The sequence below is a fragment of the Aphelocoma coerulescens genome, unplaced genomic scaffold, assembly GCF_041296385.1.
Source record: "Aphelocoma coerulescens isolate FSJ_1873_10779 unplaced genomic scaffold, UR_Acoe_1.0 HiC_scaffold_56, whole genome shotgun sequence".
NCBI classification, from domain to species: domain Eukaryota; kingdom Metazoa; phylum Chordata; class Aves; order Passeriformes; family Corvidae; genus Aphelocoma; species Aphelocoma coerulescens.
The window spans coordinates 1,917,238-1,930,923 of NW_027183905.1; the positions used below are offsets into that span (position 1 = coordinate 1,917,238).

General features: G+C 55.5%; 1 protein-coding gene across 1 annotated transcript in view; it reads left to right on the top strand.

The window, feature by feature from the left end:
* The window catches only part of LOC138101927 (uncharacterized), a 958,962-nt gene that overhangs the window by 48,238 nt on the left and 897,038 nt on the right, over positions 1–13,686 (top strand). The window contains 1 exon segment of the mRNA XM_068999675.1: positions 10,260–10,544. Coding sequence (XP_068855776.1) covers positions 10,260–10,544 — 285 coding nt within the window.

The following is a 13,686-nucleotide window of genomic DNA, read 5'->3' on the forward strand; positions in this document are numbered from 1 at the left end:
AGTTCCATCTGAAGCCCATCCCACATTCCAAGCACTTGTGGGGCTTCTCCCCACCCTGAGGCTTCTCCCCCAGCTCCGAGCTCCCCCTGGATCTCCGGCTGCCTTCCTGGCCAAGGGGGGCTCTTTCCTCCTTGGATCTCTCTGGGCTGCGTTTGCAGCCCCTCCTCGTGCGGCATCTCCGGGGCTTTTCCTCCTCCTCCATTCAGCCACGCCTTGGGAATGACAAATCCTGGATTGGGGAAAAAACAAGGGGTGACTGCCATGGGCTGGGGGTTCCTCCTGCCCAAGTCCATCACCAGGCATCTTGTGTCTGTAAAAATCTCAAAAACACAGAGATTCAGCCCAAAAGTCCCCCAGACATTAAGACGCATACCAAAAACTCCCAAAACATCAAGATTCAGACAAAAACTCCTCCAAAATATAAACATTCAGCCCCCACCAAAAAAAAAAACAAAGCACCAACATGGAAACCAAGGAACCTCAGAAACACCAAGATTCACCCCCGGGAAAATTACGGATCCCCCTCCCTGATCACCTGCTGGATGGGGGAGGCAACGCTCCTGGGGCTGGGGGGAGGCTGCAGATACAGCGAGTGCTGGAACCTTGCGGTGCCTCCTCTTCCTGCTCCTCCTCCTGTATCCCTACTCTTCCTCACACTCCTCTTCCTCACACTACTCCTCCTCCTGCAGAATCCCACCTGCTGCTCCCACGCCCATCGTTTCACCATTCTGGTCTCCAGCCCTGCTGCTCCAGCCTTTCTCCTGCTCCCCCCAGGCCCAGCACCCAGCCCTGGCTCGCTCTGCCCCCCAGAGCTCTCGGATCGCACAGCACGAGCAGCGATGCAGCTGCGGCAGCTCGGGCTGGGGCAGCGCTGGGCTCTCGGCCGCTCCTGCCCGCACTCGGCCCCCGCCGCAGCCACTTCTGCCAGCACAGCACGGCCCGGCCCGGCCTTGGCGCTCCCCCCCTCCCACCTCCCCAAATTCCCCTGGCGGGGGGCGCCAAGGCCGGGCCACACGTGGGCTCCAGCTGGGGAGCGCCGGGCGCTGCGGCTCTGCCTGGCAACTGCTGAGTCACCAGCGCCGCGCCTTCTGATTGGCTGAGCGCTGCCTGAGGGCCGCGCCTGCACCAAGGGGGGACACCCTGCTCCAGGGGGGATGGCCCGAAAACCGGGCACCCCCAGCGAACCAACAACACCAACGCCTCCTTACAAACACATGCTCTGAATCTGCTCGGACACAGCCACACGCACTTGCACACAAGCAAGTGACAGCACAAACCAGCAGCTCCACAAAATGGCACTGACTGACACACACTGCTGCTCAGCCAAGCTCCTGCTCAATTCCTCAACTTCCAGAACAACAACAAAGCCTGAACAGAACCATGGACATCGTTTCCTATACAAAAGGGGACAATGCTGAGGACGCAGTTTGAACATTCTTCCAGAGGTACTTAAGGACATGGAAACCCAGCAGGGGTAAAAAGGGAAGTCGAGAAGGGGTCTCAGCAACAGGGGACGGATGGTGTTGGTGTGCTGGGAAGGGATTGGTTGAAGGGAGTGTGCAGGAATATGGTTAAGGCAAACAGCAGCAGGAGGAATCTATGTGGTAAGAAAGGAAAAGGAAGATGGAAAAGAGGAGGAAGAGAAAAAAGTGAGGACTGGGATATTTTTCAGCAGCATCTTATCCTCAACATTTGCCAGCTGATCCAGATGTCTTCTATTCCTGCTTTCCAGGACAGGGAAACAAGGAGGTCAGGATTTCTGGGTGTTTCTCTGTGGTGGGGAGCAGCAGGACAGGGCAGCACGGGCTGGGGGCCTGTGGGGAGCTGTGGGGCCGGGCCGGGGCTGTGGGGCAGCCGGGGCTCAGCGCCGGGCACTGCCTGACCCCAACACCCCCTAGACAGGGCCGGCAGTGGCCCCCGGCCCCCAGGAGGCTGCGGAATGTGGAAGGATCAGGATTTTCTTTTATCGATCTTGTTTGGGTCACTGGAGAAACGAATGATTTTGCAGAAAGCTCAGCAGCTGTCAGAGGATGAGCACCCACAGGCACTGAGGGGGCTGCAGGAGAGGCACAAGAAGCCCCTGCAGCACTTGGCCAGAAAGGCTCAGCAGGGCAATGCAAGAAGGGATGAGCAAAAGGCCAAGGTGAAGGCAAAGGCCATGGCAGAGTTTCTACAGCCCCCCAGGGATGAACCACAGGGCCCAAGGGGGCCCCAGCACCCAGGGGACGGCGGCGGCCACAAGCACCTGGCACAGGCATTGCCCTCCTCGGCACGGCAGAGCCCACCCAAACAGCCCCTGGCAAGGAATCAGGGGTCCATCTGCAGGCCAGAAGGACACTGCAAGCACAGACAGCAGCACCTCAGCACCAGCAAGTCCACCCCACATGGACATGGATTGTCAGGGCTGGCAGAGCTCCCAGCAGACCAAGGACCCACCGCACCAGAGCCCTTGAGAACATTCAGGGCGCGTCTGGATCGAGACGAGGCCGCTCCTGATGGACACAGGGGCCTCTCGATCCACTCCGAATCTGAGACCTAAGGAGGGAAATTGGCAAGAAGTTCTTTCATTATTCAGGCAATAAGTGGGAAAGATGAGCAGGGGTGTTTTATTCAACCACTCTTAGTACGTGTGGGGGATGGGTTTGAAATGCATCAATTTCTGTTTGTTCCTAATTGTGATTGTAATTTACTGGGAAGGGATTTGGTGGCTGAAGTGGGAATGCAAATTCATATTGTCAAAGGAGATACAGAGGCTAATGCTGCTGGACCTTGGTGTCAGATGTCTGCAAAGGCCTCTGCTGAAGGGAACCCAGAAGTGTGGGCAGCCCCAGGGAAATAGGGAAAATTAGATATGGAGCCTCTCCATATCCCTCTGAAGCATCCAGGACAAGTGGTGTCTAAAAGCAATACCCTGTTCCAAGGGAGGCAAGGAAGGGGTTACAGCCTCTTACTGAGTCCCTGCTAAAGGCAGCGCTTCTGGAGCCAGGCATCTCTCCCTACAACACTCCTCTCCTGCCAGGCAAGAAACCCCATCATGGACACCAGAAGGAAAGCACAATTTTCAAGGCTTCAAAAGCAGATTAACTGAGCCTCCTGCCCTGACCCTCCCAGACAGGGAAAAACCATTTGAATTGCATGTGGATGTTAAACAGGGCCATGCCAAAGGAATTCCTGGGCTCAAATGTTTCACCCAGTGGCCAGAGAGTGGCCTCATTGTCTGCAGAATTGTGCAGCCCCGGCTTTATTGGGAACTGAGGCCTGAAAACTGACAGCAGCAGAATCTCTCATTGTTCAAGCCTGGCATCAAGGTAAAGCTTTGTTAACCAAAGGAGCCTCTAAATGGATGAGCAGCGCTGGGTTCTTACAGAATGAAACTTGTTGGATGGAACAGGAGGGTTCAGAGTTGAGGACAGGGCAAGGGTTGAACCCAGCCTCCTGTTTGAACGGCCCTGGACACGGGGCTGGCAAGAAACCCATGGCTGCAGTCAAGTGACAGAGCTCCAGAGCCGGCCTAGGAGAGATTGACCAGACATTCCCTGGCCTGAGGGAGAAAAGGTGTTTAGGGATGGGGCTTCAAGGGCAGCAGAAGGGAAAAGAGTGACAAGACACGCTGCTCTTAAGGAAAGGGAATGAGACAAAGCGCAGCTCAGCGCCCGCATGCTCAGCTCAAAGGGCCGAGCTGGGGGTGCCTGGAAGAGCCTGGCACTGAAATGCCCTGAGCAGGAAGGCTTCAATATCTTCTGCTAACAGCATGGCAGCTCACAGCGGGGCAGAAGCATTTCCAACTGCTTCAGCAATCCCTGCCTCAGTTCTTAAGGCATGTTTGGAACAAACAATTCCAAGATACGGGATTGTGGAAGCAATGGACACAGACAGGGGAACTCATTTTTACAGGAATGACCCTTCAGGCTGTTCTGGCTGCTTTAGGAACACAGTGGGACCTCCAAACGCCCTGGCACCCCCAGAGTTCGGGTCGGGTGGAAAGAATGAATGGGGAAATAAAGAAACACCTTCTGAAGCTGCTGGGAGAAACCAAGATGCCACGGGTACGGCTGCTGCCATTGGCTTTGGCAGGAAGAAGAGCCAGACCCAGGGCAGATATTCAATTATCTCCCCAGGAATCCATGTTTGGAATTCCTCACCCTGGTGTGATAAATGAGTGAATGATAAATGTTGTCTTTTGCATATATGATTCAAACATTTAGAAGTGATGATGGATTATGTAGAAATAGTGTTAAGGTAGGAACAAGATTAAGGTAAATTGTAACTTTGAAATAGTTGTAATATGTTAAGAAATGTATTAATAAACACACGGTAACAAATGTCTTCTGAGCTGAGAAACTACAGAGCCAGGAACCAAGACATCTTAGAGAAACAAAGAAGATAAACCGCATGCATCCCAGGAAGATTGTTACCTCATCAGAGCTCACACCGCCCAAGGGAACTGGCAGCTGCAAATGAGGCTGGAGACTGCGGAGGCACCGGAGAGAGGGGGCCTGTCTGCAGTTCTGAAGCGATCCAGAGGACTGAGGCGGTGTCCTGCTGGGGGAAGGGGCAGAAACGGGACAGGGGGAAAGGGGAGGGAAGTGTAAATTCCCTTCTGGGTTAATGAATATGTAACAGTTCAGGAGAGTACTTAAGCCCACAGTAAAATGAATGGAGGGCGCCTCTGGCAACATTGCCAAGCGCCCCAGGTTGTGATTTGCCTTTGTTCTACTAATAAATGTTCAATATTACATTGCTAAAAATTTAGCTTCTGTATTCATTTTCTTCAGCCTTGATCCTCATACACTTAAAAGGTTGTTGGAGAGTTTTTGTTCTTCCCACAGTTTTGGTGACAAGATTACATCATTAGAAGGCGTTTTCTTAATAATCCTACTTTGATATTGTCAGTTGGATTTGGGCCAAAGGTTTGAGAGTCAATATTTAGTCTTAGGGGAAGAAGTAGCAAAAATCTTTATTGCTTTGGGGCTTTTTTGTGTATGTGTGTGCGTGGCTGTTAGTGATGGCAGAATTTTGGAATGGGTTTTTCAATATTCACCTGTAGGTTGCATTTTGCAAAACCGGAAGAGCTTTAAAACTGACCCTTTCCCTCATAAACAGTTTAAAAATATGAAAAAAAAAAAGGGGGGGGAAAAGCGCCGCTTTTGGGGGGGCCCACTTGTGAGTCACCTGATGGCTGCCCTGGAAGAGAAGCTTCCTTCCAGGCAGCCAGCAGAGGAGCTTTAGAAATGCAAATTAACTCTGCTGGGGGAAGTGTGCACAATGTCCCAGGCTCTCCTCGCCTGCCAGAGGAATTGGGCTGATTCCCTCTGCCCCTCACCCCAAGCTCTGCCTCCCTGCACAGACGGAATTTGCATCGCTAAAGGCAGAGCCCACACTGAGCATCTCGGACTCTGCAACAGAAATCCCTGAAGCTGCAAAGGAAAACAGCAAACGGAGAATGTTGGGGGAACTTCACTCACAAAAGCGGGGGGGAATCATCCCTCTCCCCACTCCAACATCTGCTGGCACTGTCTGGGTTATACAGGGTGGGTTTGACCACTGGGCTGCTTTTGCTGCCACAAGGTCAGCGAAATCACTTGGGAATCCAAGGATGTGATGATTTAATCAGAGAAAAGAGGTCAATTGATGCATCCCTGGCATTTCTGGGAGCACCCAAAAATGGGGAAAAGATGAACGGCCACCACAACAAATCATACAACACCATGGAGCAGCCCCTGGGAACCCGAACAAATTCATACCAGGTGCCAGAGAACCCAGTGATCATTTCAATGCATCATTAGATTACAAGCTGTCCTCCAAATCAGAACCAAGCACACAGCTCCAGCTCCTGACCTTCTCAGCCACCAATCCACTCCCATGAGCAACGCCACATTTCACCCTGGGATGGCATCAGATTCTCTTTCAGCAGAAGGACCAGGAGGTTGTGGAAAATTAAAGGACTCAAACTGCTCTTGGCAAAGAGATGGCCAAGGAAAAGTGGTGAAACAGAGAACAAAGGAAAGAAGAAAGCAGCTCATGTACTGCTCCAAACGTGGAAAGGATGGGAATGGGACACGTTTTCGTGGTTCCCTGGCAGACCATGGATTAAACGAATGCTGTTTCTCCTCTCAGGTGCTACAGCAACTCTCATCTTTTTACCATGCACCACACCTTGCTCAGTGCAGCTCATTCAGCAGGGGATCAAGGGCATGCAGGTGGCAGCCAGGCCTCCTGACCCAGAAACAGCTACAAAAGGACACAGAATGAGGTCACTGAGAATAATCCCAAAACCAAAGAAAGCCCAGGAAGAACAGATTGAGGCATTTTTAAAGTTTGAAAAGAGAAGTACTGAGAAAAGAAGAAGAGGTGGGATTAAAAGAGAAGAAATTGAACGTGTCTTTACAAACAGATGCTGTGAATCCCACTGGAGAAAGGGCCAGGGACTTGGAGATAAGGAAGTAACGAGAGAAACCATAAATTTGAGAAGATGTTACTAATTGACACGAACTGCTGCTCAGCCAAGGTCCTGCGAAATTCCTGAACTTCCCCAAGAAGAACAAAGCCTTAACAGAGCCATGAATATCGGATGTTATACAAAGTGGGGGTGCACATTAAGGGGGACATGCATTCCCCCGAGCCACCATTCAGCTGAGAAGGGAAACAAAGCTCTCCGCTGCTCCCGGCCCGACTTGCCCAGCCCTGCGTGTTGGCTGCCTCCGGCTCCTTGGGAAGCCCTGCAGCCTCGCTACTCCCGCCTCTAATTTGGAGCATCAGTGCATGGCTTTGATTTCCCCGAAAAAGGGAAAACCGCCCCAAACCCCTTTGGCTGAGTGCACGAGGGGAGAGATTTGTGGCACAAAACTCCCAAAGTCGTTTATACCCAGCTTGGGAAGAACAACCCAAGCCAAGCGGAGGTGGGACCCCCCAGCAGCGCCTCTCTGCCGCCCCAGCTGAAGCCCTCGCTGGCTGCTCCAGGCGGGATGGGCAGACTGGGAGCACTGGGAAGGGGCCCCGGCTCGGGCCGCAGCCCCCGGGGCAGCCCCACGGCAGCTCCAAGGCTCCGCCAGCCGGGATGGAACGTGGGAGGGGGAGCAGGGCAAGGGCCGGGGCTGTCGGTGCCCAGGGGACACAAGGGACAGCGGGGGCACTTCACAAGCATTTCATGCAAAAGATAAAATCATAAGGAAGACAAAAGCAAGACCAGCAGTGAGTCAAGATTATGAAGAGTTAAACTTTAGCTGGGAGTTAGAAGCAATTTGTACTGACTGAACCAAAAGACAAGTCAACGAAGAGTTAGAAATTTAGCCAAGAAGTATAGTGCTATTCACCACTATGTACCTGTCTGCAACTTTGCTTATAGGAAATGAACTGCCATAAGGACAAAAGAAGCAGATAGAATTATAGCCAGCACCTAGATTGCAGGATCAAATACAGGCAGGAGGTATGGACCGTCTCCAGAAGGCTTCCCGAGGCTTGCCCACAATAGAAGGTAGAAAGTTCATGGTGACGAAGAGATCCCCGACTTCATCTTTCAAGACCACTGACTCAAATCAAGACCACCGACCCAAATCAAGAAAAGAATTGCGCACGCGCAAAGGACTAATAACCGCATTTTAATAGGAAGTGGGGAATGGGAGGTGCTGGAGATATGTATAGGATTAATATCTAACACTTTGTGAAATAAATAGAGGGCAAATAACCGTGGAAGCGGCTGGCACGTCTCTAGGAGGTGACTCCCGTGCCGCCTGCCGGCGTAATAAACGCACCACTTTCTAACTTTAATTAGTTAGAGAGTTTCTGTCCGTGAATACCGGTTTTTTTTAAATGATTCACTGGAAACGTCGAGCAGACGGAGATCTAGGAAGCAAAGGCAACACTGAGTCACTGCCAGCGTGCCCTCAGCCCCGCCAGAGCCTCAGCACCCCCACAGCCTCCCCAGTGGCTCCAAAGCCTTCTCAGCTTTTGCAGCCCTTCCATCAGCCGCTCCCTCTCGCGGCGCTCCGCGGCCTCCCCTGCGCAGGGAGCAGCGGCGCAGGAAGCGGAGCAGCCGCGCCTCTGGGGCTCGGCGCGGGGCAGCGCTCAGGCACAGAGCCCGCAGCGCAGAGACGCTCCCTGCACGGCGCCCGCTCAGCTCCGCGCCCAGAGCTTCGATGCCGGGCAGGCGGCTCGCTCGGGCTCCCGGGAGCCCGCACTGGGGCGCGGCCCGGCCCCCACAGCGCCGGGAGGGGCTGGGAGGACAGGGACGGGATTTGGGGGTCCTGGCGTTAACTGGGAGACCCTCACTGGGAACCCCCTTCCCGCTGTCCCACCTCCCCTCATCCGCCCTCTCCCACCCCTTTCCCACCGTCCCCCGAACCCCAGCTCCCCCCAGCTCGGTTTGGGGGTGACCCACCCCTTTCCCACCGTGTCCCGTCCCCGCCTGGCTCACCCGAGAGCTCCTCGCCAGCAGCCGGGGGGAAGGAGGAGGAGGAGGAGCGGGAGGAAGAGGAGGGGCAGAGGAGGAGCGGGAGCAGCGAGAGGAGGCGCCGCGTGCGTCCAGCGCTCTCTGGATCTGCAGCCCCTTCCCGCCGGGAGCATCGCTGCCCCCGCATCCCGCAGGTGACCGGGAAGGGGGACCTCGCTCCGGATATCGTGGGCGGTCCTGGGAGGGTTTCTTTTGAAGGGGGGAGGGATATTTGGAGCTCAGCCGAAGTACTTTGGGGCTCCCTGATCCTTTTCTTCGGGACGCGGCGGGTGGAGCGAGGTTTGGATCTTGCAGGACTCCAAAGCTGCCCCGAAATGCCCTTTGGGTGGATACTGCGGGGTCCCCGGGAGGTGTTTTTTGGGGATGTCGCGGTGGCGGCTGCCGGCAGGGCCCCGGCGGTGGGTGGCGGGTGCGGGGTCCCGGGAGCCACGTGGCGATCGCCCGGTACCGGCGCTGGGGGGGAGGGGAGGAGTCTTGAGAGGGGGGAGAGAGAAAAGCGGGGAGCCCCGGGAGTCCCGGACCCTGAAATGGGGGCCTGGAGAGGGGGGACCCCGGCAGCCGGGAGTGGGGTGAGCTTGGAGAAGGGGCAGCCCCGAGAAGGGATGAGCCTGGAGAGGGGGAACCCCTGGGACCCCAAAGTGGGGACCCCAGAGAGGGGGGACCCCCGGCACCCCGAAGCAGAGAGCCAGGGGAGGAGGGACCCCTGGGACCCCAAAACCCTCGGCATCCCTTAGTGCAGCCCCTGAGAGGGGGACCCGTGGGACCCTCAGCAGCCCAGAGAAGGGGGACTCCCAGAACCCCAAAATAGGCAGACCAAAGAGGAGGCACCCCTGGGATTCCCTGGAAGTCTGGAGCGGGCAGAGACCCTGCAGAGGAGGGACCTTCAATATATGCAGGGCCCGCAGCATCCAGGACAAGGGGGACCCCCAGAACCCCATAGTGGAGAGACCAGAGAGGGGGAACCTCAGTGAGGGATATTTTCCTCTGAGTCTTGATGTTTCAGAGTTTTTCATGGACACAAGATATGTGGTGACTCCTAGAGATGGACTTGGGCAGGAGGAACCCCCAAGCCAATGCACTCACCCCTTGTTTTCCCCTCCAAAACAGGACTTCTCATTCCCAAACCTTGGCTGAATGGAGGAGGAGGAGGAGGCTGTGAAGAAGAGGACGATGCCCCGGGAGCCCCAGGCAGGTGAGGAGGAAGTCAGTGCCCCTTTCCCTTCTCTCCTGCTCCATCTCCCAGCCCAGCATCGCCCCCGGCTGCAGGACAACCCCGCTGCCGACGCCGTCCTGCCGGGGACGGACTGGGGGGATCTCCTTCCCCTTCCCTGTGGCACAGAGGCAAATCCTATCCTCCCCTTGTCTTTCTTCTCCTTGTTCCTTTTCCTTGCTTGCTTGCTTCCTTCCTTCCCCTCTTTCTACTTGTTCCTTCTTGTTTCTTTTTCTTCTTGTTCCTTCCTTTTCCTTGTTCCTTCATCTTCATTCTCCCTTTTTTCTTCTTGTCCCTTCCTCTCCTTCTTCCTTCTCTACCCTTCTTCCTCTCCTTGTTCTTTCCTTCCTCTTTCCTTGTTCCTTCCTCTTCTTGTCCCTTCTTCTCCTTGTCCTTGCTCCCCCAGCCACTGAGCTGCAGATGGAGACCAGGGAGGACAAATCCCCGTGGCAGAACTTCATGGAAGAGGATGCTTTGAGTGGCTCAACGGCACAGGAATCACATGGGGAGGAAAAGCCAAAGGAATCCCCCACAAGGAGGGGCTCCAAAGCCAGCCCAGGGTGCTCTGAGGAGAAGAGGCCCCCCCTCTGCTTCATCCAGAGGTCCAACCTGGTGGTCCATGAGCAGCTTCACACTGGGGAGAAGCCCTATAAGTGCTTGGAATGTGGGAAGAGCTTCAGCCACACTTCCCGCCTCTTCATCCACCACCAGATACACACAGGGGGATGGCCCTACAAGTGCTTGGAATGTGGGAAGAGCTTCAGCCACAGCTTCAGCCTGATCCGCCACTATAGGATCCACACTGGGGAACGGCCCTACAAGTGCTTGCAGTGTGGGAAGAGCTTCTGCCAGAGCTCCAGCCTGACCTGCCACCAGGAGATGCACGCCAGGGGAGGGCCCTTTGAGTGTCCTGAGTGTGGGAAGATGTTTCAGTGGATCTCCTATCTCATTGTACATCAGCAAACACACACAGGGGAGAGGCCCTTCCGCTGCACAGACTGTGGGAAGAGCTTCAAGGGGGGCTCCCAACTCACCAGCCACCAGCGCATCCACACCAGGGAGAGGCCTTAGAGTGCCCCGAGTGTGGGAAGAGCTTCTCCTGGAGCTCGTCCTTGAGGAAACACCAGCAGAGGCACCAGTGAGGGAATCCCTGCGAGTGCCCCGAGTGTGGGAAGAGCTTCAGGCACTGCTCCAACTCCGTCTTAAAACTCGAGGTGCTGCTGACTGAAAAGCTCTTCCAGAACCCTGTACTTCAGACACTTATGAATCCTCTTCTCTTATTAAATGCCGTAAAATATTACCGTGTCCTGCACCCGTAGGGAGGAGGAGAGAAGAGCCAGCAGGCATAAATATGCAGCAAGATTGATTGATTTAATTATTTTACAAACTCTTTTATAGCCTTTTTTCTTCATAGTCTAACTGGATAAAGGATCAGCCACCCCTTGGTGTGATTGGCTAAAATCCTAAAACATCCACTGTCAAAATATTTTTCTACTGTACTATAAACAAGGCTTCTCAAGGTTGCACGTGTTTCATTGTTTATAGAACTCTGCTGCTATCTTCTGTGAGAGAGAAAAGTCTCTCACGGATTTAGAAAATAGCAAGAAAATTCTTGCTAGCAGCATTTTTGTATCCACATTCTCTTTTCCATTCTTTGTCTTTTTCCTGGCCTCTTTACTGACCTTTATTCTTGTACAAATTGTCTGTCCCAGTAAGTCCTTCTTTGCTGAACCTCTTCAATGCAAATCTGCAAAGCAGAAGGAAAGCAGCCCCTTGGAATGGCCTCAGTGGAGCAGCACTCCCTGGCACAGCCTCTTCTCCCGCCCTCAGGCAAGGGACCAACAAGGCAGCGCCAGCCTTGTCAGAGCTGGGCAAGGACAAGAGAGAGAGCAGATGCCAACAGGGGCTTTGTGCTGCACCAAGGGACATTTGGGTTGGGCATTAGGAAGAACTTTTGCCCAGAAAGGGGCATTAGATATTGGAATGGGCTGGCCACGTGGGGGTGGAGCCACCATTGGGGAGGTGCTTAAGGAAAGCCTGGGTGTGGCACTCAGGGCTCTCCTGGTTGCCGTGGTGGCAATGGGGCACAGGTTGGACTCGATGATCTCCCAGGGCTCTTCCAAGCCAATGCATTCGGTGATTCTGTGACATCACAGGCTCTGGGGACAGTGTGGTGGCTGTCAGCTGTCCCCAGCCCGTCGCCGTGCCCAGAGCCCGGGCAGCACTCGGCACGGAGCCACGGCCAGAGCCAGCGTGGAGGTGGTGGCTCATCCCACAGAGCACCATGGCCAGCCAGGGCTTCTCCTGGCTGCTGCAGTTCTGTGTGCTGCTGATGCTGGCCCATCCCCTCGACCCTTCCAGCCATCCTGAGGGGGACATGGGCACCTCGGCTCTGCTTCACGAGGAGCTGGAGCCGCAGGACTCCGCGGGCCCTGGGATGACCCCCTTGGTGGACGTGGTGCTGATTTCTTGGACATGCTCGGCCCTGGAGCTGCTGATCATGGGCCTTGTCCTGGGATGGTGCCTTGGCAGGAGGCTCCGGAGACGCTGGGGAGAGGTGAGGGAGGGGGGTCAGGCAGGTGGGACAGTGCTGGGGCCGGCAGCCACCAAAGCCTTGGGCCAAGCCGGTGTTGGGCGAGGCCTGAGAGCCGCCGTGGCAGAGCAAAGCCGGGTTGGACCTGAGGGTGCTGGGCCTCCCGGGCAGCCCTTCGGCCACGGCCCCTCGGCAGAGGGGGCTGAGCCCCTGGGCAGGAATCGGGCCCAGCCTGAGCCCCAGGGACACCAGGCAGAGGCGGCCGGAGCTCTTCTTGCTGCAGCCTCTGCCCGGGGCAGCCCAGCCAGGCCCAAGTCTCTCGCGGAGAGGCCAAGGGCAGCGCCAGAGGGCTCAGCCCCGCTCGGCCCCTCTGCCCCTTCCATCGGGCTCCCTGGGCCGGGCCATGCAGGAGAAGCGCCAGAGCCCCTGGGGCTGTGCAGGACGCGCTGCCGGGGACGTGGCTGCCCCAAGGAGCTGCTGCGGCTGCTGAGGCACAACCGCGCCCGGATGCGGCTGTGCCGGCGCCACCGCTCTCTGCAGAGGCCCAGAGCCAAGACACCAGCAAAAGGGGGCAGCTGCAGGAGGAGGAGACCCCGAGGCTCCCCTCAGCGCTGACTCTCCAGCTCCAGCTCGGCGCTCAGCTTGCAGGGCGTCGCGGGGGATGCGTGACCAGTGCCCAGCCCGGGCACTGCAACATCCCCCAGCTTAGGGGTCAGTGCAGCCCCCCATCCTCAGCCGCAGAGCTCCCAGCCACCTTTTCCCCCAGAAGCTGAAGTTTCCATGACTGTTCCAGTTCCAAACTGTTGGCCTTTTTTGGAGGCATAAGGTTCTCACCCCGTAATCTTCCAGTCACCCCCCATCAGTCAAGTTAATCAAGTTCACATTTTCTAGCTATTGCTGTGTCATTTCCTTGATATCCATGTGAGAGGGGACACAGTGATGGATGGGTTTGCATGGGAGCTCCAGAGCCCCGGAATGGAGAGCCTGAGTGTCCCAGCAGGATTTGCAGGAGTGTGGAGGGCAGCTGGAAAGAAGATCATGGGCAATATTCTCCTGCCTCCATCTTCCAAGGAAGCTTTGATTTGGTCCCTGCCTGCACCGTGCCACGGGGCCCCCAGAGGCCCAGGGGAGTGTCTGGGTGGCCCCAGAAGGACCCTGTGGCAGCAGGGAAGAGTCAGGAGCATCCCTGTGGTGCTGGGAGAGTCACCCAGAGGGAGCCACCCCTGGGGCCCAGGCAAGAGCTGCATTCAGGCAGCCAAATTCATGCAGGGTCTGCCCAGGCTCTGCCCAGGATCAGTCCAGCGAGCTCCACTCCTGTCTCACCTCTTTGTATTTTCTTTGTATTTCTCTGTATTTACTTCTGTGTATTGATCCTGATGACCCTCAAAATGCCATTAGAAATCATTTTCCCTCTAAATAAATACTGACTTATTTTGGTTTTAGGAATTAACCATGTGTATTCCCTGCTTAAATGACTTCTCTGTGACCTCTTCT